Consider the following 22,635-nt stretch of genomic DNA (forward strand, 5'->3'; position numbering starts at 1 on the left):
CAACAGATTCATAGTATCTCTACATAAATTAGTATGAGCCACAACACCTGAGGACCCTGACAGAACATAACAACTGATCAGGGTCTGATCAATCATAAAGGATAAAAATGGCTGACAATTTAATTAGTAAGAACGACTTTTCCCCTTCTGTATCTGTCAGTGCTTTTGGAAGAAAAGACCTTTTGGGGTAAAGCAGGACATAAGTGGAATGATAAAGAATCTAATGCACATGTATTGCAAACAACTCTGACCAATGACTTCCACATACCAACACAATTAAAATTATAATTTAGGTGAAAAGTAATACAAAGAACATGAAGTTAAACGCTCAAAGGGATAATGAGACATCACATGTAAAACAACCTTAAAATCCTAGTTCAGTAAATGAAAAGGTCATTTATTCTGAAGAATGCAAAAAGATGTAAGTAAACCAGGTATTGCTGGGGAATGAAAAAACTTTCCTATATTTGGAATACCAAAATATAATGATAAGAATATCTTATATAAGGCCACAGTAGACAAAACATCTTTCAAAAATCCAAGTCAAAAAAAGGATATGGTAAATACTTTAGGATAATGAGAGTTTAATTTTCTTTTAACACACCACTCACATTAAGTATGCCATTTTTATTGAAAAAGGCCAAAGCTGGTCTACAGAGAGATTTAGTTAAATACAGAGAAACCTTAGAAGTTATAACCTGATGTCAGGGAAAAGATTGCAAAATTTCCAAGTATGAATATTAGTTTCTTATCACCTGAGTGTGAAACATCTGATCAAGAGTGTCTGAATAAAGATGACCAAAAATAAAATGGTACAGGTGGACATTCCTGCAGATACAGAAGAAAATGAAACCACGTTTGAGATAGTCAATATGGTTTTATTAAGCCCACTCAACAGGGAGTGGAATGAACCACAGTCAGAACTATGGGCAATACAGAGGCCAGGAGGGAAGCATACAGTTGTAAAATCATTCAGTCCTGACTGAATGCATCTATTGCCATCACCTGAGGATGATGTATAGGAGACCAAAATGGCTGCAGTTGAGAAGTTCAATGAGTTGCAAAAGCATCAATCATTGGACATCCAAACTGAGATCAAATCCACTGAAAAACCTTATGATGTAGCATCCATACTGTCAGAAGTATTCAATTGGTTCAAGACAAATGATCTTCAATTATATTTATCACTCCTGGAACATGGCATCCGAAAAGACTGGTACAAAGGAAGTGAGAGCAGCAAAAACAAAGATCTTTAGAATGTGTGACCCCATGACAAGAAATATGAGATACCACTATGGAACTGTCAGAATGTATTATGACAAATTTTCCCTTCAAAAGATACAGACATTTAACCATCACCCACTGTACAGCAAGGAGTTTGAAAACACCAATGTGTAGGGTAGGCTTGTCTTTCGTCCCAAATACACTGGAACTCTTGAACTTGAAGATATGCCCTTCATTCCTGGAGAGATATGTCTGTGAACAGATGGATTTCAGAATAAGATGGTGGAACTGGTACCCCAAATGCAGTGTTGTTCTGATCTAGCAACCATTTTCAATCCACAACGTTTCTCCTGAGTACAAAGAATGGATGATACAAAGGATTAGAGAGCATAATCCATTGTTTATCTCAAAGGAACAAGAGATACAAAGGGTGCCAACTTCCCCAAAAGAGAGATAGTCACCCACGTAGCATGAGAAGATGTAAGTAAAAGCCAAACTGCTTTTTCCATAGCCTGATGGGAGTCAGTTGAACCCAATTTAAGCATATGTTGAAAAACACACCCAACTAGACAAGATACTGAGCTGATGACTGAATGGATTTCTCCACTCTGATAAGGAAGCCCATCTTTGTGGCTTCTGAAAGGAAAATATGGGTGTGTATCTTTTGCCAACTGAAGAGGTGATGCCAGAAGGAGCCATTACTCCATATAATAATGTGTACACTAGAAGGGCCAAAGCAATGCAGATAACAAGAAAAAGCTTGAACAACTCTACAGAAAACATCAGGTGCTGAGATAAGGACAGAAAAATAGAGCCCTGAACTGCAGTACCTGACCACTGTTTTTGCATAAATCATAGAAATCTTTGGGATGATTCTACTATGGGACTGTAGTAGGAATGTGAATATAAGCATTGATAACATTGAATCTGGTCATCCAAAGCCCTGGTGCAACGTGCCTTGTGGGTTAAAAAAGATTCCATTGTAAAGCAAGAAGGATCCAAAATATGATTGGATACCAAACTCCTGTCTTCTCAGGTACAACAAATAAACAAGATAAATATCTCAGAAGAATGAAATCAACCCTCTCTTCCACCCTTTTGGCTTACAACATCACTTGTAGCCTGGGGATGAAGCTCCCCTCACCATGGATCTGTTGGAGGTGAAAAGCATCAGGTTGAGAAGATAATAGAGGATGTGATGTAAACCTAATGACCAACCCTTATGGCAGAACATGGAGTATCCATGGTAAAAGAACTCTAGATGTCCAGAAAATGATGTAATCATTCTCCCACACACAGGATAATCACTGATGCTGTTGTTACCTGTCTGCCCTAGTAAAAGAACCTCTAAAATAAGGACAGACTCTACTGTTGAAACCAATAGGTCAAGAGATTGAAGTTGGGATTCAAGAAATGCAATGGACCAATGCTCCCTAATTACAAGCAGGAATTAAAGAAAGGTTAGAGGTCAACAATGGTAATGAAGAATGTAAATGGGTGGTATCAATCTCCGATTCCAATATCTATGGAACTCTAGAAAACATGGGGTGGAGAAAAGGAACTTCCATAACTCCCTGAGAGCAGCAGATGGCAAATAAACACTTTCCAACAAGACATTTCTACCCAATAAATACCAAAAAAAACAAAAACAGGAAACCAAGAAAATAACTAAAGACGACAATCTTACAGAGGCAGATATCAACAAAATCCCCACCTCCTGAAATTGCTGAGGGGAACGTTAGTAAGCTTCAGAAAAAAGTTAAGCTGTAGAAAAATACTCAGGACTGTCAGGAGAGTAAGACGAATACAAGAAAACTATGATCTCTTTAAAGTGATCATAGATTCAATAGGGGTTCAGTCACTGATGGTTATAAGCCAAGATATTTTGTTCAGATAAATGTGGGGAACAAAGCATAGCTCTCCTGTCATGTAACTTAATGGTAAAACTTCCAGTACGAACATCAATATCAGGAGAAAGAAGAAGAAAGAAGTTGTCACTTGTCATCCTTTTTATTAATAAGGAAGGAACCAGATTGACCAAATGAAAGAAAAGAGCTGATGGCATCTGATTGAAATAGTTCTGTGTGGAAACCAACCTAGTGAAGGAAAGAGCTGGAACAAACAATTCTAAATTCTCCTTAGCCAGTCCTGGGTCTTTTGTAAAAGCCATTTCAGAACCTCCCAAAGAAACATCACTGGTCCACATACATCTTCATCTTACAACAGATCATATCACTTAAAAGTCTCAACTGAGAGTGGATCCTCCTCTGACTGTTGACAAATGCCACCAACAGAGGTGGAATAGGTGAGGTAATAGGTGAGGTCTCACTGGCCTTCACAGAAGAAACATTAACTTGGTAATTCATGCCCAGAAATTTTCTCCATGTCAGTTAATGAATTTAAAATAAAATATAACTGTAGAAATACAAACAGCATTTAAAGTCACAACTCAAATTGTTAACAATCACAACACTCCTGTATATAAACTTTTGCGAAATACCATGGTGAAAGAACTCTAGATGTCCAAATAATTATGTAATCCCACACACAGGATAATCACTGAATTACATCATCTGAATAATGTGCTTATATACAGTGCTGAAATAAAAGTGAAGAATTTTGCTAATTAGATTTTGCCAAGGGTATCAAAGTGGAGTAAGTACAAAAGATTGGAGCAAGCATGATCAGTGCTTAGATAGACAAAGATGTAGAAACTTTGAAGATCAAGAAATAGTCATAACAGATGGTATGTTTTGGAAAAAAATTGTTGTTTTCTTTCAAAACAAAGCCACATTGGATTATCTGCTATTTCCCCAATTAAATCCCAGATTTTAGTGTTGTAAGTCTGTAAACCTAATATGTTGTCTCATCAGGTGACAAACATAATGTTGAAGAAAATGTTTTATAACAGCGATAATAAATTTAATCAAATTACACCACATGTGAATAACTAACTACACTTTAATATATTCACCCAACATGTTGAAGCTCCCAAAGCCACGTTTCCCGAAAATCAGTCCTTACTGCTACTACTGGCTCTTCTGGAATAGCAGGACTTCCAGGTTGTGGTGGTGATAGTGGTCCTCTAATGTTTTCCTCTTCATCAAAATACTTCACATCTGGTATGTAGTAAGTGCATTTTACACATTAAAATTCATCTGTTAAAATATCTTAGATAAACTAAATTAAATAACTAATTGTAGGTAAACACATAACACTGTGTCTCTTTCACAAACAAATACTGGACTAAACAAGACACACGAAAGTGTTGAAACTTGTATTCATATGGATTTAGTGTCGTTCCACTAATATGGATTTAAATTTTATGTTAAACTGAATCACTTTTATGTATGTTTATGCTTCTACTTTACTTAATACCAAATCACATATTGCTAAATGCAGCTAACTAAAAAATGAGTCACTCTGATATAAAAACATTACTTCAGTTACATTAAGTTAATAAATTCGGGAAAAAAATTGGGATAATTTTAATCCTCTTACTTTCTGTTGAAACATTATTACAGGGAAGAAAACAATTTTTTATAAATGGTATTTATATTTCATTGTAACACCATTTTGATTTTATTGTATCCCATCTACTGAGGTAATTGTGAGCATGGTTACAATCGTTAAACAGCATTCATCGATGACAGCATCACATTTTTTAAGAGTTAATTTGAGTGACACACTAAAACTTAGCACTGGCCATAGATCAGGTTGTCACTTCATCAACTGAGCCAAGTATGTTTGTATATGTGCAGTCCAGGTGTTTCAGTTCAAACGTTTCTTCATCTTGACCAATAATATTACAGTGACAACACTGCTGAAAAAAGATTTTCCACAGACAGGCTTGTACTATTAATTCTGTGTATTATAAATGGATGTTCTAAATGCTGAACTATTTGAATGACTCACCATGATTTTTCTTATTCCTTCAAAGACCCCATCTCATGATTGATTTAAAGTTTGAGTGATTCTCAACAAGTTATTTTAAACAAAATTGTATGTCAAAGTTTCCAACCTTTTCTCTAAATTCTAATAAAAAACAAAAGTGAGAAAAAAAATTAAAGTGATGCTTTAAAAAATAACACAAAATGTGTAAAAACTCAAATTTAAAATATTTATCAAAAATCAAATCAAATGTTTTAAATCACACTACCATAGAAGCAAGGTCTTTGAATATCTTCAAAATCCTGTGGTTTACAAGGACGAGTTTCCAATTCCATGTCACTAATCACAAGAAGACCAGCTTCCTTATGAATAAAAAAAGGAAAGAAATCAATACATTTTATTGTTAAAACACTGGTCATATTATTGATAAACGTTTTTGAAAATAGCAAAACTTTTAAAATTACATGTAAATATTACACACACACACATTCACCCATAGTTTACATTTAATATTTATAAACGTTTTTTTCTGGGAGTGCTAAGTCTTGTTAATTAAAATCATGTGAAAATTACAGTCTCATGTGCTACTTTTAACAGCTTGGATTAGTCAAGGAAATGTTGCATATGCCGTGCTTGGTCTTGTGGTTGAACAAAAAGAAATATTTTCATGTTTTTGTGCCTTTTTTTTCTGATTGGTCACCTATAGAGAGAACATGCAGTGCTGGCACTTTTAGATATTAGTTCTTATTTTTAAGAGAATATAGATATGTCAGTGAAGTTTTATCTATGTGTTTATCTGTTATTTATTAATTCTGCTATTCACGTAAGTTTACTTCTCTAAGTTTCTATTTATTTTACTCTACTTTTTGTCTTTCCCCTGAATGTCATATAACAGTTTTGTACAGAAAATATGAAATAAACACATTGTATCATAAAACTTGTTTTATTCTCTTCTCCTGTTGTTCTCAAACTGATATCCTGTTCAGCTAAATCCTTGAAACTCTTGTTATGTGGGGCTACTACACCTTAAAGCCACTATTTCCACAAACCAGGAACACCACACATGAAAATATTTTATTCTGATTTCTTTGCAGAATTTTAAAAAAAGTCTATCACTTTGACTAAGAAACAAATAACTTACTTTCATTTTAATAACAAGGTTGTAAAAACACAAAATCAATTGCAATGACATAATTCTAGAAAATCAAAAGTGTTTGAACTATATTTTAAAAATAATAATATGGAGCTAGGCACAGACTGGCTAAACAAGACACTGAGAAAAATCTTGGTGGGTTTCCTTGAGAAAGTATGTAGTTTGTTTGTTTTTATGACAAATTTGTGGGACTCTTTTAGTTTTTTCTCCAGTAAGATTTTCAAGAGTTCAGTCTGCTACTGTGTGAAGCCAAACATAATTAGAAGTTTTTAGAGGGATCATTGCTCTGTTATTTATCAAATCTTTATTTCATTTATTGATTACCCAATTAATATTTTTAATTTACCTAATCAACAATTTATAGAGAAAACCACAAAAAACTCTGAAGGTGCATGAATCTATTACATACAAAAAATGCCTGGGTTCCAGCTAGGCCTGACTTATTATAACTACGTGATGTCAAAACAACATGTAAGCTCCATAAGTCTTCATATAAAATGATAAAAAGAAAACCCTATAGCCTAAGCACTTTCAAAAGCATTTGGGTTACAGATTTCTTTTATTATTATTATTTTGAAAAACTACATCACTGTCTAAGATAAACATCAAGCCCATTCCAGCAACACAAGTCTTAAAAAAATTTACAAAGTACAAAACATATGTCTCATTACTTCTTTTTAATGAAACTTGTTCCAAACTTGTGGTATTTATACCAACTGTTGAATAATTCGTTTCATTTACTTTTACATTACTACAGTAACTCATAATTTTCCTTAACAAATTACTTACATAAGGGGTAATCCACTGGCTCAAAGGTTTGACTATGGGTATGTAGCATAAAAATGGTTGAAAACAACTGCTTTAATGTATACTTTTAATTGTTGTACCTAACAGTCTTAACTTATTGCAAAAGGTAGACAAAAAATGTTTAACAGTAATCTGAAAAGATTTAAGAAGTATGTTCAAAGAGATAAGATTTGTTTGTTTTTTAAATTTCATGCAAAACTACTCGAGGGCTATCTGTGCTAGCCATCCCTAATTTAGCAGCTAGTCATCACCACCCACTGCCAACTCTTGGGCTACTCAAAGAAATAAGAAACTGATTACATTTACGAAAATTATGTATTTTTATTCTTAACCTAAAACCTTTAAAATCATTTTAATTATAGAAAATGCAAGAGGAAACATTTGTAACATCATAACTTACGTCAAAAGCATAGATTGTATCCAAATACCCAATAGATGAAAACACTGGTGGGTAGATCATCTTTTCTTCACTTACAGCTAACGAAATGAAACATTAAACATGTTTGTAAAAAAATATGTCTGTAAGCCCAACAAATTAATAATATATTTCCTTGTGACAATATTTCCATGGCCTGTAAACATAATTTTTTTTCTGTTTTGAAAAATAACATAATAAATATATTAAGCATTAAGAAAACCCACCAAACTTAAGCCTAAACAATAAATGTTCGCAAAATAACATCAATCCTTCCCCCAAACCAAAGATTATATTAATTAACATATGGAGAAAAAACATATATAATATTATTAATTAGGGTACTTTTGTTCATTTGTTTTGAATTTCACACAAAGCTGTCTGCATTAGCCATCCCTAATTTAACAGTTATAGGCAAGAGAGAAAGGCAACTAATTATGACCACCCACTGCCAAATCTTGGATTACTATTTTTACCAATAAATATTGGGATTAACCATCACATTATAACATCCACATGGCTGAAATGGCAGGCATGTTTGGTGGAATGGGGATTCAAACTCAGGACTCTGCAAGTCAAGCACCCTAACCACTGGCTACACCAGAAGAGGTTACTTTTGTAAAGAAAATATTTTTCTTTACTTATTGAATTTACAAAATTTTTATTTACTCTGAAATAATCATAGTATATACATTATAATAACTGTTTTAAAACTATTTAAACATACTTACGGTGTTTGGGTACATAGTTTTTACAATACTCATGGTCTGGTGTTGCCTGTGGTGGCCAATAATAGCTCATATGGCCTCCAAGTTTCCTGAAAATCTGAGGTATCATAAAATAAATGAATGAAGTGTTACCTTTTTTAACTGTACCTAAAAACTGTTTCATATGACATTTTCAAATGTAATATTAAAAACAATGTTGAGAAAAGTTCTATAGAAATGACAAAGAAAGACCATACATGAATCTCAGACATCAACACAAATTATGAGGATAGAGTCAACATTTTACTATTGACTTGATCTAACAACTCTAACACCAATCCAATCTTTAACAGACAACCAAAATTTTCAAATAATTATTTCTTCACTGTAGAAGGTGGTAAATTTAGTGATTCTTAATGAGAGGATCTAGTAGGCAGATGAAAACATTTAAAAAAATGACCCAAAATGTACTCAGAGAAAGTGAATAGTTTAATGTTTTTGGTTTCAGAAATTTGGAAACCTATCTTGCTTGGTAATAATTGTCATTTCAAAGTATCATTAGTTCAAACAGAATGTAGGGTATAACATCCAAATGGTATACCACACTAAAAAAATAGATGCTTTAAATTTACGTTGTTACAGTAATGCGAGTAGTTAGCTGGTTGAGATAAGTGATATAAGCTAACCCTGTACTAAGAATGATTAAATCATTGATAGTAGCCTAAACTAGCTCAACAACAACACATTGAGTAAACTTGGGAATTACTTATTCATTACAAATTACACAACACAATTCATGAACACTGGACAAGTTAAATTCAATTACTGGATGATAAATCTTATCAGGCATCAGCAGATTAAAATCTACATGTTAATGACCACCAATATGATAGTAAGAAAAACATGCCAGCTCTTCACCTAAGTCAGTATTCAAGTATTTCATATTTTGACTCCATGCTGTTAAATTCTTACACAGCATTCCAGAGGATGTGAAGTTAGTCATAGGGCACAAAGGAAGCCTTCTTTGAACAGACACAGTTTTTCCCAGGATGTGCATTTTTAAAAATTCTCTTTCCTCAAACTTAAGACACTTTTTCCCACCAAATCTCTCATTTGTTTCTTTATCTTTGAAATTTTACACAAAACCTTGAGGATTATCTGTGCTAGGCACTCCTAATTTAGAAGCGATGGTCTAGAATGAAGATAGCTAGTGAACACCTCCCACTGTAAACTCTTGGGTTATGCCTTTAAAAATGAAAAATGGGGTTGATTATCATAGTTATAACACCCTCACAGCTGAAACGGTGAGCACATTTGATGAAGGAATATGAATCCATAATCTGCACATTGGGAATCAAGCACCCTAAACACCACACCAAGCCAGGCCCTAAATCTTTCCCTTGCATCTATTCTTTAGTAGCTTTTTCACATATTTTAACATTTGTCACAACTTCAACAATAGTTCCATCATGTTTTTTACCACATAACCAGTATCTTCTATAAGGTCTTTAAACATTGCAATAAAAATTTTTATTTTCTGAAGAAGGTTTTTTTATGTAAAAAATTTACCAACATGTTCAATACATAATTTAAGTGTGCTGTTCTTTTTGTGATCTAAACATGAGTTATTTTAAAAGTATATAATGGGGCAGCACCATTAACACTTATATACAACTTACAAAATATTTTATTATGGCCCACTCTCTTGAAACATTCTAGACTTAAGGAGGAATTTCAAACATCTTAAACGCACTTACTGACATTTACACATTAATGTGCGACAAATTTTTCATCTAATACTAAAATAATCCAATGTAAGTATTTGTGGTTTGTTGATTTTTATATAGAAATATATACCTCTTCTTCAGTTATTCGATTATCTGAACTTAATAAGTAAACACTTTTGTCAACAGCTCCAATTCCACAGACAGAATAAGGACTTGCTGTTAGCTGTAGTGTAGCAGTAGCACCTGGAGTTACTTTTTCTTCTTTAAATTTAAGGTCAACCTGTTCAAAAAAATAAAGAATTTTATATTTATAGAAAAAAATGTGACATATTTGAAAAAAAAATTATAAGAACAAAAATATAATAATTTGTTAAAAAATCTGCAAAGAAAAATTACAAACAGCATGTATGCTCTGCATATTTAAAGTTCTAACTTATCAATTTATATTTAAGTTTCAACTTATCGTTTTATCACACTGTAACTATCTGACAGACTGGAATACAAGAAGTTATAATAATTCACTGTAACTCACCATGAATTAAATCAATAAACTTTTCTTTACTCCTTTCAAAAAGTTAAAACAATTTTGAATTTCTTTGCATGCATAATTACCTTTTTAAATTGTTAGTTCTAAAATCTTAAGACAGGGCTATTAATTTCAGACTGTCTTAACAACGATGGTAAACCTATAAGCTACCAAAACCCTCAACATTCCACAATGTCTTTACAATACTTGTAATTTTTACTCAAAAAAACCTTTGAACTCTAATAAATTAATTTGTCATACTGAGTCAAACCAGCTTCAAGGTAAAGAAGAAACACAGCTGTTTATTTTTACTTGTTAAAAAATAATATTAATAAATTTAGTAGTTAAAAAGTAGATGAAAACGTCCATTTTACTTAATGTAAAAAAAGAGCCTTTTTGTTTCAAAGAGGCAACACAAATTTAATGCTAGAAACATTAAATATTTTACTTTTAAGATATCATGCGTTACTACTAGATTGAAGACTAAATTAGGGATATTTATTACATATATTACACTCAGTAAAAGACCAGATTGCTAATTTAACAGTATTAATCACATTACAGTTTACAAAGAATCAGATACATACTAAATAATAAAAGAGGAAAGTACACGTTTCATCCAGTAAAATTGAATCACGAATTTCGTGACCTACTTTGTTTGGCAGACACTTTTTTATTCCAATTATAGTTGAATCAGCTACAGTTTCTCCGTCTTCTCGGACGTAGAATACAATAATTCTCGCAACAGGGTTCATCTTAAAAGTTGGCATGAATTTCAATGTGATTTCACCAATGAAGGGAGGTATATTTACATAATTTTCCCACTCAGGTTCATTTGGTGGATGTAAAGGTAGGACACTAGTATCATAAGGAAAGTAAGTCTCATCAGTTTCTCCTGATTTATCATCTTTCTTTAAGAATTTACGTTGAAAAGAGCCTGCATCAACAATGTTATTTCGTGCCATTATCTGAAAAGAAAATAATAAACTTCAGTTTAAAAACTTTATCATTTTAACTCTGAAAGTCTTCAGAGTTATATAGAGTAAACTGAAATAATGTATCTTTTGGCAGTAACATGCAAATTTTTACCCTAAAGATGTTACATTTGTTGCTTGATTTCTTTGTCCAGTTATTTATACACTTGTAGTGTAGTTTATTACAGCTGAATTAATGAACAATCCAAACATGTTGATTGTTAACACTCAAATTTCAAATAAATGATTTAAAATATTGTCTGATACTGTAATTAAAAGATTCTTTACCTAAAACGTTTGAATTTGTTGTATTTACGAAAATATTCAGATTAACAGATACAAAATAATATGAATTTTCTCATTGTTGTTGTTATTCATATTTCTGGCATATGGAAAAAAGAAACTGATCTGGAAAAAAATCCATATTCTAAGCACAATTACCTTATAATAGAAGATTCGTTTCTTCTCTCCTCGTGTTGTATATTTTATTTTAATACCTAAATATTTTCCACATTCAATTGTCTCTGTTATAGGTTCCAGTTGAAGATGGCTTCCAGAAGGAGAATACCAAGATGACACGATGAAGGAATATTCAGGCTGCTTTAGTTTGTTATCATTGTCTCCTGCTTTATTTTGTTCATATCTTAAGGACTTAGCCTTAGATAAAAAAAAAAGGTTTACATTTTACTTTCAAAATAAATAATTTCACACAAATGTGCATAATGTATCTATATTATATTTAAATGGTAAAAAATTGTGATCATTTTATAACGTAGATGTTGAACACAGGATTCAATAAGATATGTCGCTTTTTCACACAAAGTAAATTCATGCAAAATGTGAAAGCTTTAAAAATAACAATTTCTTCTGTCATTAACATTCATACAAGCAAACTTAGAAGCATTAATCTGAAAAGCTTTTATTAAAATCATGTAACACAAGAATTAACTATATGCTGAGAAAAGAATTCACTAAATGCACAAACAACAAAAGACCAGGAAAGTTGACTACCTTGAATCTTAGCGATATGACATCAGGAGTTTGAGGAGGTACAGTAAATTGGATGATCCCTACTTGATCACTAGTAAATGATTTACAAGTTTTACTTTTTTCTAGCAACAAACGTTCAATATTCCACACTTCTCTTCTAGTATACATGCATATTTCAATTGGTTCATGTGGTGCGGGAGATCCATCAGGTTTTTGAACTTTCAGCTGAATAAAGAGTTAAGTCAATCAGTTTTTACACACAATTTACAAACAATAACACTGTCATTATGACTAGATTGGAATCATTCAATTTATAAAATAAAGTTGTTTAAACAAAATCCCTCTTTATATATAAATATATGAGTAGTATATATATATATATATAAATTAAATAAGTAAACAAAATCATGAGAAAGGACAACTTTAAAAACATTAAATCCCAAACTCTGATTAATCACATTATAATCATAAATTTTTTTAAGCCAAAACAAAACATATTAGAATTAAACAAAATACGCTGCATTTTTTGTAAAAGATCCTAGAGTACAAGCTACAATGTGGGATTATAAAATGTATCCTAGGTTTTGGAGGTGACTATGGAAGTGGGATCCACATTGTGGTGGGGATACACCATTTACCAGTCTTAACCTCCAATTTGCTAGCCTCACATAAGAATATTAGAAATCAGGAGAGCGAGATGTGGGTTTTCAAGGCTACAACATCTCATGTCTATATCACCCTTCACTGCATACAGACAGCTGTGAAAAGGTGACTGCTCTCCCAAGTTAAAATAAAAATAAGAAAAAGATAAACATAAAAAGATGAAAATAAAATAAAAACTAAGGAAAATTTGGGGATAAGTAAGATGAAATTTACTTTTTGAAGTTAGCATTCCTGTCCCCAATATGGTGGAAGCACTAATTAACATGACATTGAACCATATCAGTGTACTAAGTTTATTGTGACTGTCATGCTTTTATATGTGGCTCAAGGTATACATCCACAAAAAAATAGTGCCAAGTTTTTAAATGACTTTATTTTCAACTAAAAGTAATTATTAGTAAAGTTTCTCTGATTTCACTTTTTGTATTTATTACAGAATGATTTAATAATTTTATCAAAAATTTCTTTATTAAATCCATTAATTATTAACTTTTGTATCAGTATTTAAACATTATTAATAAAATATTGTAATTTATTTTGACTTAAAGAAATAATCTTCTTCTAACTGAAAGTAGCTGCAGTCCTGTTAATTTTTATCATATTTAAGGAAACAAAAATATTACATCACCAATTCTGCTGTATAATTTTGTTTGAGCTTTACTACACATCCTACAAAATATGGTATACTTTAATGAATATGTTATTATACAAGACAACACCAGTTGACAGTTAAGCATAGCTTGTCAGTAGCTATGACCTAAACATTAGAAATTTGCTAACAATTTTATGTTGGGTGTGACCAATTAATAAAAATCTCAGTATGCAAATGTAAACTATTTCAAATTAAAAGGAAATAGTAGATATTTCTTATAATACCTAGATTTAATTTTTTTAAGTAGCATTTATTTTCCACTGTTAAAGTAAAAATCTGTGATTAGAAATCTCACATTAAACACTTATCTAACAAAAACTTATAGCTAGACTGATTTCCTTGTAATATTTCTTACATATAAGACTAACAAATGTTCTAAGGCATTTACAATTAGATAGGTATCACATATATCACAGGAATGGATCATTAACATGAAAAAAAAAGGTACTAGGCATACCTCTCCATAAAATGGAAGGCCAGGCTTTAAGTAACTTTTTGTTGTTGTAGGTGGCTGAACATAATGAATAGTGAAAGGATAAAATATTCGAGAGATTGAGCGTGAGGCATTCATCTTAATATCTGAGAAAAAAAATTATAGTTGAAAAGAAACTTATTTACCCAACAGCAGTTAAATATCATCATTCGCTCATGTTTAAGTTTTATTAATATCAATAAAGTAACTTTCATCTTATCTTTATATATATATGTATATCACACAAACAAGCAGAATTCTGTCATAGCATTTATAGTCTCATTGCTAGCTTCGTATCGATTTGTCAACATCAATAATATTTATGAAAAGACTTATGTAATACAAATGTTAAACTGATAACAAACACATTGTAAATATTAATTCCACAACTTAACCTCATAACTTTATACATACATATATACCTTTACAACTGTGATTGATACAAAAATCTAAAAATGTAGAAATATATTCTCAAAACGTTTCTAAAACACTTTGAATTTTGGAACACTGTAACCTTCTGTTATATTTTCAAAGCTTCTTGAATGTTTCGTGTTTTGTTATTTCAATGAACTCTCAGTTATAATATGATGATTAACCAATAAAACTAAAATTGCAGACAATTGAAAGTTGTGTTGAAGACATATCAGGCTCTATCTCTTTAAGACTTCACAAGTATTTTTCTTATTACTCATTTTTAAGTATGCAAAAAAGAAAAAAAAACTTCACCAAACCACAAACATGTTTTAATGAAAGTGACCAATTATCCCCACATAAAAAAACATTTTTATCTCAAAAGAATGTCACAAAAAAATCACCACATAAATCACAAATAAACACCACATAAATCCATACATTAGTAATGATATAAATATTTTAGATATCTACACAACTTTCATGTGAAATGTTATGTTTGTTCTGAAAAACGCAAATTTGCCCTTCTAATTCAAATTTTCATCAAATACAAATTAATACCTTACAAATATACATCTAAACTGAATATCTTGTTCATGTAAAGAAATATGTACAAATTTAAAACAAATCACATAAATAGTACAGTATTTATATATTGATTTTAATTAATAATTTATTCCTTTTCTTATCAAAATATAAAGAATATTTAGTATTCTATAGTATAATTCTACTGCACCATACTTTATAATGCACCATACTGCATTATACTTTCACATGGAATTTTTGACAATAAATATATTTTCACACTATCAGAATTTTTTAAACCAAAACCACATTATATTACAGAACAATAAATGTAATAATTACCTAATTCCTTTTATCACTTTAGCAAACTATTTTAAATAATATTTTTCTTTACTTCATCTATAAATATTTAAAAAATCAGACTTTCTAGTAAATTAAAAGTTTAAACAAAAATTTGGAAATGTTAAGAAGATGGTTAAGAAACTGGTCAACCTGAAGATGACCTAGAAAGATCAAAACACTGTTCTATGCTTATCGATAAAAGTGTTAATATCCATACCAGCCATTCTGAGATACATTTTTATTTCAAGTTGGTTTCTCACCATCACAAAAAATTAGGAAAATTTATGAGCTATATCAAATCTTTAGTACCTGTTCCTTTTTCTGTGACTTCTGCAGTTATGGTCACAGGCCGATATCTTAGCCTTGTTTCATTGAAGCCGATAGCAGAAGAGTTAACAGTGAATGTAAAACAGCCAACAATCTGAAAGAAGCAATTTCCATAAACCTTATCTCAAATTTCAAAATTGAAATCATATTCCATATTTAATGTTTCTAGCTTACACTGCGACAAATATTAAGTTCCATATTTTCAAATAAATATTTCAGAAAATTATGGAAAAAAAGAACAACAACACAAAACAGTTTATGTTTGAAATAAATTTGCATGTTATGTGAAAACAAATACACTATCATTTGCATAAGAACACGCCAAGTGTATTTTAGCAAATATTTTTATATGGACTTATAATGCTAGAAACCAAGTTTCAAAACCCATGGTGGGCAGGGTGCACATAGCCAATTGTTTAGCTTTGTGCTTAACTACAAACAAACAATTTTTCCAATAAACATCTTAATGAAATGCCAGACAAATAAAGACAGATGTTAAAATTATTTAACTGAGGAAAGCATTATATTGTATCAAAACGTACATCATGTATTAATTTTAACTTATGGATTTAAACTTTATTTATCTTGTGCTTTAAAATGATATTCAATGTTCCTCTGGCACACCTGAAACTGCTTAAAATAGCATATTTCTGTTGTTAATCGCTTTCTTATTTTACTCTATGTTCTTTATTTAAGCTTTTGAGTACTAATGTTTAAAATGGTCCACTTACTGGTCCACTATGATGAACGACTGGTACAGGTTTCTTTTCCCAGTTGTATTTAACAACACTTGTCTCAATTACAATCGTACCCTCTACTGGCTGACCATAGGTATAACTGAAATTTGGAAACACTTTATATGATATAAAAGTTTTATTGAGTTAAGAAAAGCATGCCTCACATAAGACAAGTGTTTTGAACTAAATAATAGTCAACATTGTTACTTACTGTTTCTATTTTTTTAGAATTATTTCCAGATAAATAAATGGCTTATGTAATCCATTTTCGTTATCTTATTAAACCTAATTATAGTTTTCAAATGAAGCTGATTCTTTGTAAATGTTTTAAAAACTTAAAAACCCTTTTATTCATGTTTTCACTGACATTTTTTTTTCCAATTTTTTTTACTTTTTTTACCCATACAGAACATGCATGTGTTCATTTTATTTAATAATCAAAAATAGTGTTTTTAAAAATTTATTTTTTCTCAATTTTATTTGAAAATATTTTAAACGTACACAAGTCGTTATTAACAATTGTTATAAATATATGTAAAAAAATGTGCATCACAAACATGTAAGAGTTATCCACCTCCAATAACATATTTTTAATATTTGAATAATATTTAAAATGTTACATACACACTATACATTGTATTCAAATGGACAGAAAAAATTTACTCACTTTGCACATATTTCCCATGTGATAAACTCAGCATCCGACAACAAATATGGAGGAGGTATTATTTTGACTTCAAACTTTGGTAATACTGAAATGCATAAATTTGAAAAATCCAACATTTTTATTTTGACACATTTTACATGAAAAGATGCCAATATTCTTGTGTTAATATTCATTTTAAGTTTAAAGATATTTTGTGATATATAAAATATTTAGTAGAAGATTTAAAAACGAGTGAAAGAAGATCACACATTGGTCTTGAGTTGTGTAAAGTTATGAAATGAAGTTCACTTTGATGACATCATGAGAAAATAACTAAAATATATAAAAATGATGTGTTGCAAAATAGGCCTAAAATGAAGTAGGCCTACATGAATTATATTAATTAGTAAGACTGTAATAATAATACTGCACAACAAAATTTTTGCTTCTTCAACACTGTTGGGTGTTCCTTATAGATTTTTGGCTGCTGATCATGAAAATCACATCCAAATTTGCCCATCACGTACCATTTCATCAAAATCTTTAGTTTTGTCAGCACATTGCTACAATGAATAAATGATATCAGGGCAACTGGAATTCGTCAATGCTTGCTGACTACTGTTGGGCACTGCAATGTGATGCACTAGACATTGAATACAAATGAAAATCAGGAGAAAAACACTTTTAATTATGTTGAACTTAATTGCATATTAGAAACATAAATGCAATTAAATACATTATTACTGGTAAACAGTTATCTGTCTATTTATCAGAGTTCCTATGTGATGAAGCAAAACCAAAACTATATTTGTGCATACCCCCAAGGTACCTGTCATAATCAGCAAAAACTTTTCCAAAAAATTGTTGTGCAGTGTAATTAGTAACTGTAATAAATTTGCATATGTCCTTAAACATGCTACAATAAAACCATTTCCATAAAAATTTATAACAACATGAGCATTTTCACAATTTATTTTAACAACAGGTATGGAGCTCATGTTCACTCCCCCTCAACTCAAGTCCTGATCACATATGTTGAAATTTAAGGATGTTAATAACATCAAATTTTGCTCTTTCATAACTAGTGTAAAATATATCCTTAATCAGGTAACTTTTATTTCAGTTTTTGTGCATCTTTCTGGTACAATGAGGAACAAAAGTTGTGTCTTTCACTAATACTCTGAATTAGATAAATATTAAATACTACAATGCTTCTTTCTGGTTCTCCATTGTTATCCTGGTGAGGTTATGCTCATTTCAAAGGGTGATACAGAGACCTGTACAAACTTGTATGAGCTGTGGTTTTTAATCTATCTTGAATAGCCTTACTTAAAAGTATCAGAATCTCAGTCTATAAAAATGGCAATCTTTTAATAGCTATCACAATTTTCAGATGAGAGAGAAGAGTGAGAGCAGCTAGTTAACAGCACCTATTACTCCTATTACTCTTATTTGAGTGAACAGTGTAATTTAACCATCATTTTTTATATAAGCCCATCTACAGCCCCAAATTCCAAAGCATGTTTTTACAACAACGTTGTACAAGCCACGAATCAAGGAATGCAAAGTTCAGACGCACTAACTACTGAAACACACCCATCCAAACATTATGCATAAGGGGCCAACTATACTGTGTTTTCAATGGAGATTGCCTCTGAGATCTAGTATTACAATACCTGAATATTTGTACTCAGTTACTGAAACTCTAAAAGAGGGATGTCTTCGTTGTTCTGTCTTTCCACTTTCGACATGACATTCCCAGAAAATAGACAATAATATCTGATAAATTAATCTTTAAGTGTTAGGAAATTATGTAAAAATGAAACCTATATAGATTTACTAACAATTAGAAAAGTAGTCTCTAATCTATACAAGCATGCTTTTCAAATACTCTGTGAAATAATATATAAAAATAGTTAAACAACTAATAATTAGATTAATATTCTAAATCAGATGTACAATAAATGTAGTTTCTTTCAGTAGTTTTTACTATAAAATTAACAAATATTTTGCCATTTCTGTGAAACTCTTTGGTTTATCATCATAACATTTAAACTTAGATTACTACTGAAGCAGCCTTATTTCTGTTACAGTTCAGCCCTGCATATGTGTTTGTAGGAATATCATATTACTTATTAATTATGAGTATTTTTTAATTACAACATTCATTTAGTTATTATTAATTATGCTTTTATCCACTATACACATTTTGTTAATTATCTGAAGATCACATGAGTTGATCAGAAACTAATTTTGTGTGTGATAGTAGACACTGTCATCGACCCTAGTAAATAAACAGAATGTAATTCAGCTATTTTACAATATAGTTTCAAATATAAAATTACCACAAATTTTAAGAAGAACGAAATTAATGAAAGCAGCAAAGAAAAAACAATTTCTGTGGTACTTGCTAAACTTGTTTTAAATTTCTTACTGCTGGAACTACCAAACGTCCACACAAGACAAAAACCAGAACCAAAAGTAGGATGTATCACACTATATATTAAAACAAAAGTTCCTAGTGTGATATTTCACAATTGGAAATTACCTACATCATTGATAATTCCCATTGTATATATATATATACATATATCCATGCTCAGCTTGTACAAATTTGTACAAGAATTTGTTTCACCCCTTGACATGAGTATGGCCTTATTTCCTAATACAGAAACAAAACAGGGTCAAGTTTAAGCCTTACCACTCCATTATTCAACTATTTTTTATGGCCTAAAGTGTTAGTGTAAGTTTGAAAATTCAAATGAACTGCATAAAAAACTATGTATGAAAATATATAAAGATTTACCAAAATATAACTAATTAAATATATGTTCTTTATTAGATATGAAAGGGTGAAATTAGTTGTTATTCCAACTGTAAACAACTAGGTAGATGCAACTCTGTAAAACATGAACATAAAGCAGAAACCTGACACATCATATGTTCACACAGGTGTGTATGAAGTCATATGCATATTTTTATTAGTATAAGCTATTGAAATATATCACAACGTAAATATTAGAAGCAACAGCTTTTATTGTGAAAAGATAAACTGATACTGGAAATCATTTCACATGTGAAACATACAATAGTTGTAGATTGTAATCACACCACCTGTAAAAGTACACTTTAAATCTAATAAATATCAATTTATTTTATCAAAATACATCAATTTTAATTTTTACTTCAATTTCCTGAGTGTAATAAAACAGTGTGAAAAATATCATACACATAAATAATGTACAGTATACAAAGTATTATAATGCATGTTATAAAATAAGTTATCCACTTGTCATTTATTATGCTCCAACAAAATAATAATGAAATAAAATCCAATGGCTGATGCAAGGACTCTTACACAATTCAGTATCAATGATCTGATTATAAACTTCAAAAATACCACACTCTGCATGATCAAAAATTAAAGAATTAAATGTATGTAAACTAAGCAAAGGAACATAAAATGTCGTGTTATTCAACAAACACATTATGTTATTAAGTTGTAATTAACTTAGAGTGATAATACACAGCTAAAAAAGAAAATCTTCAAGGGCTAGTTCTTTCACAGTAAATGCAAAAAGTAACTTACTATAACAGTAACTTAAACCAGTTTTTTACTTGGATGTAATTAAAACAAATTAATTTGTGTTCTTTTCTGCACAAAAATTATATTTTCAATTTCCTAATTGTAATTATTAGAAATTAATGTCCAGAGCTACTTTTAATTGTTGATTATGACATGTTTTAAAAATTAACATGGTGTATGTATGTATCCAATTACAGATGATCGCTAAATTTTAACCCTATAATTAAACATAAATTTAAAAGTAATCCAACCAATGAGATCTTAAGTTAGATGATAATCAAAACATGATGTGAGACATCATAACCATGCTTAACATACAGAAGTGGTCAGTATGTCGGACATACAAAAGGAACCATGACATTCTAAACTAATTATATATTTTGAGAAAAATACTACTGATAAGGAAGTATCTAAACAATTCAAAATTAAGCATATACAAGATATTTTCTCTTATGTTGGCTTAGAGAAGCAAGAATTCTTATATACCATACAGTGTCAAGTGTTTTGCAAAAATATTTTCTGTCTTTAACAAAATTAAAAAAAGAAAATAAATTAGCCTGTTGACAATAATGAAAAATAGTTCATAAAGACTATTATAAAAACCAAATTTCTATTATCTCCAAATACACTGAAATGACCCATTTTTATCAATATTTCCTATTCAATATTCCTATTACAAAGATTTTAATTCCTCATTTAGTTATTTTATTCAACAAGAGAGAATTTAAGTTTCCAAAAACTACATCTTATAGTTTTAAAAAAATTCTAAAATCTCTTCAATTCATTCAAGTTACAACATGAAAGAAAAAAAACCTACCATATTCCTTAACTTCAAAAGCCCAAGAAATTTGAACATTATCAATGTTCCCTTTGATGTGCCAAAATCCATAGGTGGGTTCATCAGGTAAATCTAACTCAAACTGTGCAATGCCTGTCAAAAATTTATCAAAACAAAATTAGATACTTCTTTCACTGATAATACTTCAACATTTATCTACACTAACAACGAAATTTTTGAACAATTAATAACCTGTTCTACTTTCTGTCACCTGCTTTTATAGAAGCATCTGCATCTTATCCTTAAAAACGACAAAAAAATTGTGTTATACAGACATATAATGGATTTTCTATCTCATTGAGTAAAACAGAAATCTTTACGACAATTGATTATTTAGTTTCCACATTGTTATGGTAGCAATACATGTTGCAGAGAGTTGTGGAAATCTAAAGAGTTTAAAGAAATAAGAGAAATATTTATATATTAAATTGTTAATTGTGAACTAGAATAGTGCAACAGTAAAACCTAGTATTAAGATTTACAAAAAAAATTAAGGAAATAAGACAAATATTTGTGTATTATACTATAAGTGGTCACAGAAATAAATTGCTTTAGTACAATGGCAGGAAAAAGCGTAATTAGCTAACACTTTAATTAGAACACAAATGATAAAGGAATAAAGTAGAACTAAAAGTATAGTTTTACAATAGTTATTAGCTTAGATTAACATTTTTAAGTATATCTTAATGTATTTATTTTATATAAAATTTTAGTTTATGTTTGTACATTTTATAAGTTGACTTTGAATGTTTATGTTATGGATTCTCTTAAAATTAAATTCTGAGGAGTGTTCATTGAAATCACTAAACAACTAGAAGACAATAGAGAGGAGAAAAAACAGTAGAGTTTAATACTGTGGTAGTTTAGCTATTTCTGTGGATAGGTGGAAACTTGCATATTTTGGTTATATACTACCTATATAGTGTTGTTCTAATGGCTACCATCACCTTCAAATGTTAGCAGAATGTACAAAAGAAGACGCTCAAAGAATACTCAACTTACGAACAGCAATATACAATGAA

At 30.4% G+C, this 22,635-nt stretch overlaps 1 protein-coding gene across 2 annotated transcripts in view; it reads right to left on the bottom strand.

Moving 5' to 3' along the window:
* The window catches only part of LOC143231789 (alpha-1-inhibitor 3-like), a 65,442-nt gene that overhangs the window by 34,229 nt on the left and 8,578 nt on the right, over positions 1-22,635 (bottom strand). For both annotated transcript variants that reach the window (XR_013017186.1, XM_076466440.1), the window contains exons 6-18: positions 21,593-21,706; positions 17,211-17,295; positions 16,538-16,643; positions 15,789-15,900; positions 14,187-14,308; positions 12,436-12,639; positions 11,866-12,081; positions 11,104-11,418; positions 10,055-10,204; positions 8,222-8,315; positions 7,476-7,552; positions 5,384-5,477; positions 4,199-4,343 (exon numbers count right to left, since the gene is read on the bottom strand). Coding sequence is in view for 1 of the 2 variants with exons in the window: in XM_076466440.1 (XP_076322555.1) it covers positions 4,199-4,343; positions 5,384-5,477; positions 7,476-7,552; positions 8,222-8,315; positions 10,055-10,204; positions 11,104-11,418; positions 11,866-12,081; positions 12,436-12,639; positions 14,187-14,308; positions 15,789-15,900; positions 16,538-16,643; positions 17,211-17,295; positions 21,593-21,706 (1,834 nt within the window). In the remaining variant the exon portion in view is untranslated. The remainder of the gene's footprint in view (positions 1-4,198; positions 4,344-5,383; positions 5,478-7,475; positions 7,553-8,221; positions 8,316-10,054; positions 10,205-11,103; positions 11,419-11,865; positions 12,082-12,435; positions 12,640-14,186; positions 14,309-15,788; positions 15,901-16,537; positions 16,644-17,210; positions 17,296-21,592; positions 21,707-22,635) is intronic.

The sequence above is a fragment of the Tachypleus tridentatus genome, chromosome 11 (genome assembly GCF_004210375.1).
Source record: "Tachypleus tridentatus isolate NWPU-2018 chromosome 11, ASM421037v1, whole genome shotgun sequence".
NCBI classification, from domain to species: domain Eukaryota; kingdom Metazoa; phylum Arthropoda; class Merostomata; order Xiphosura; family Limulidae; genus Tachypleus; species Tachypleus tridentatus.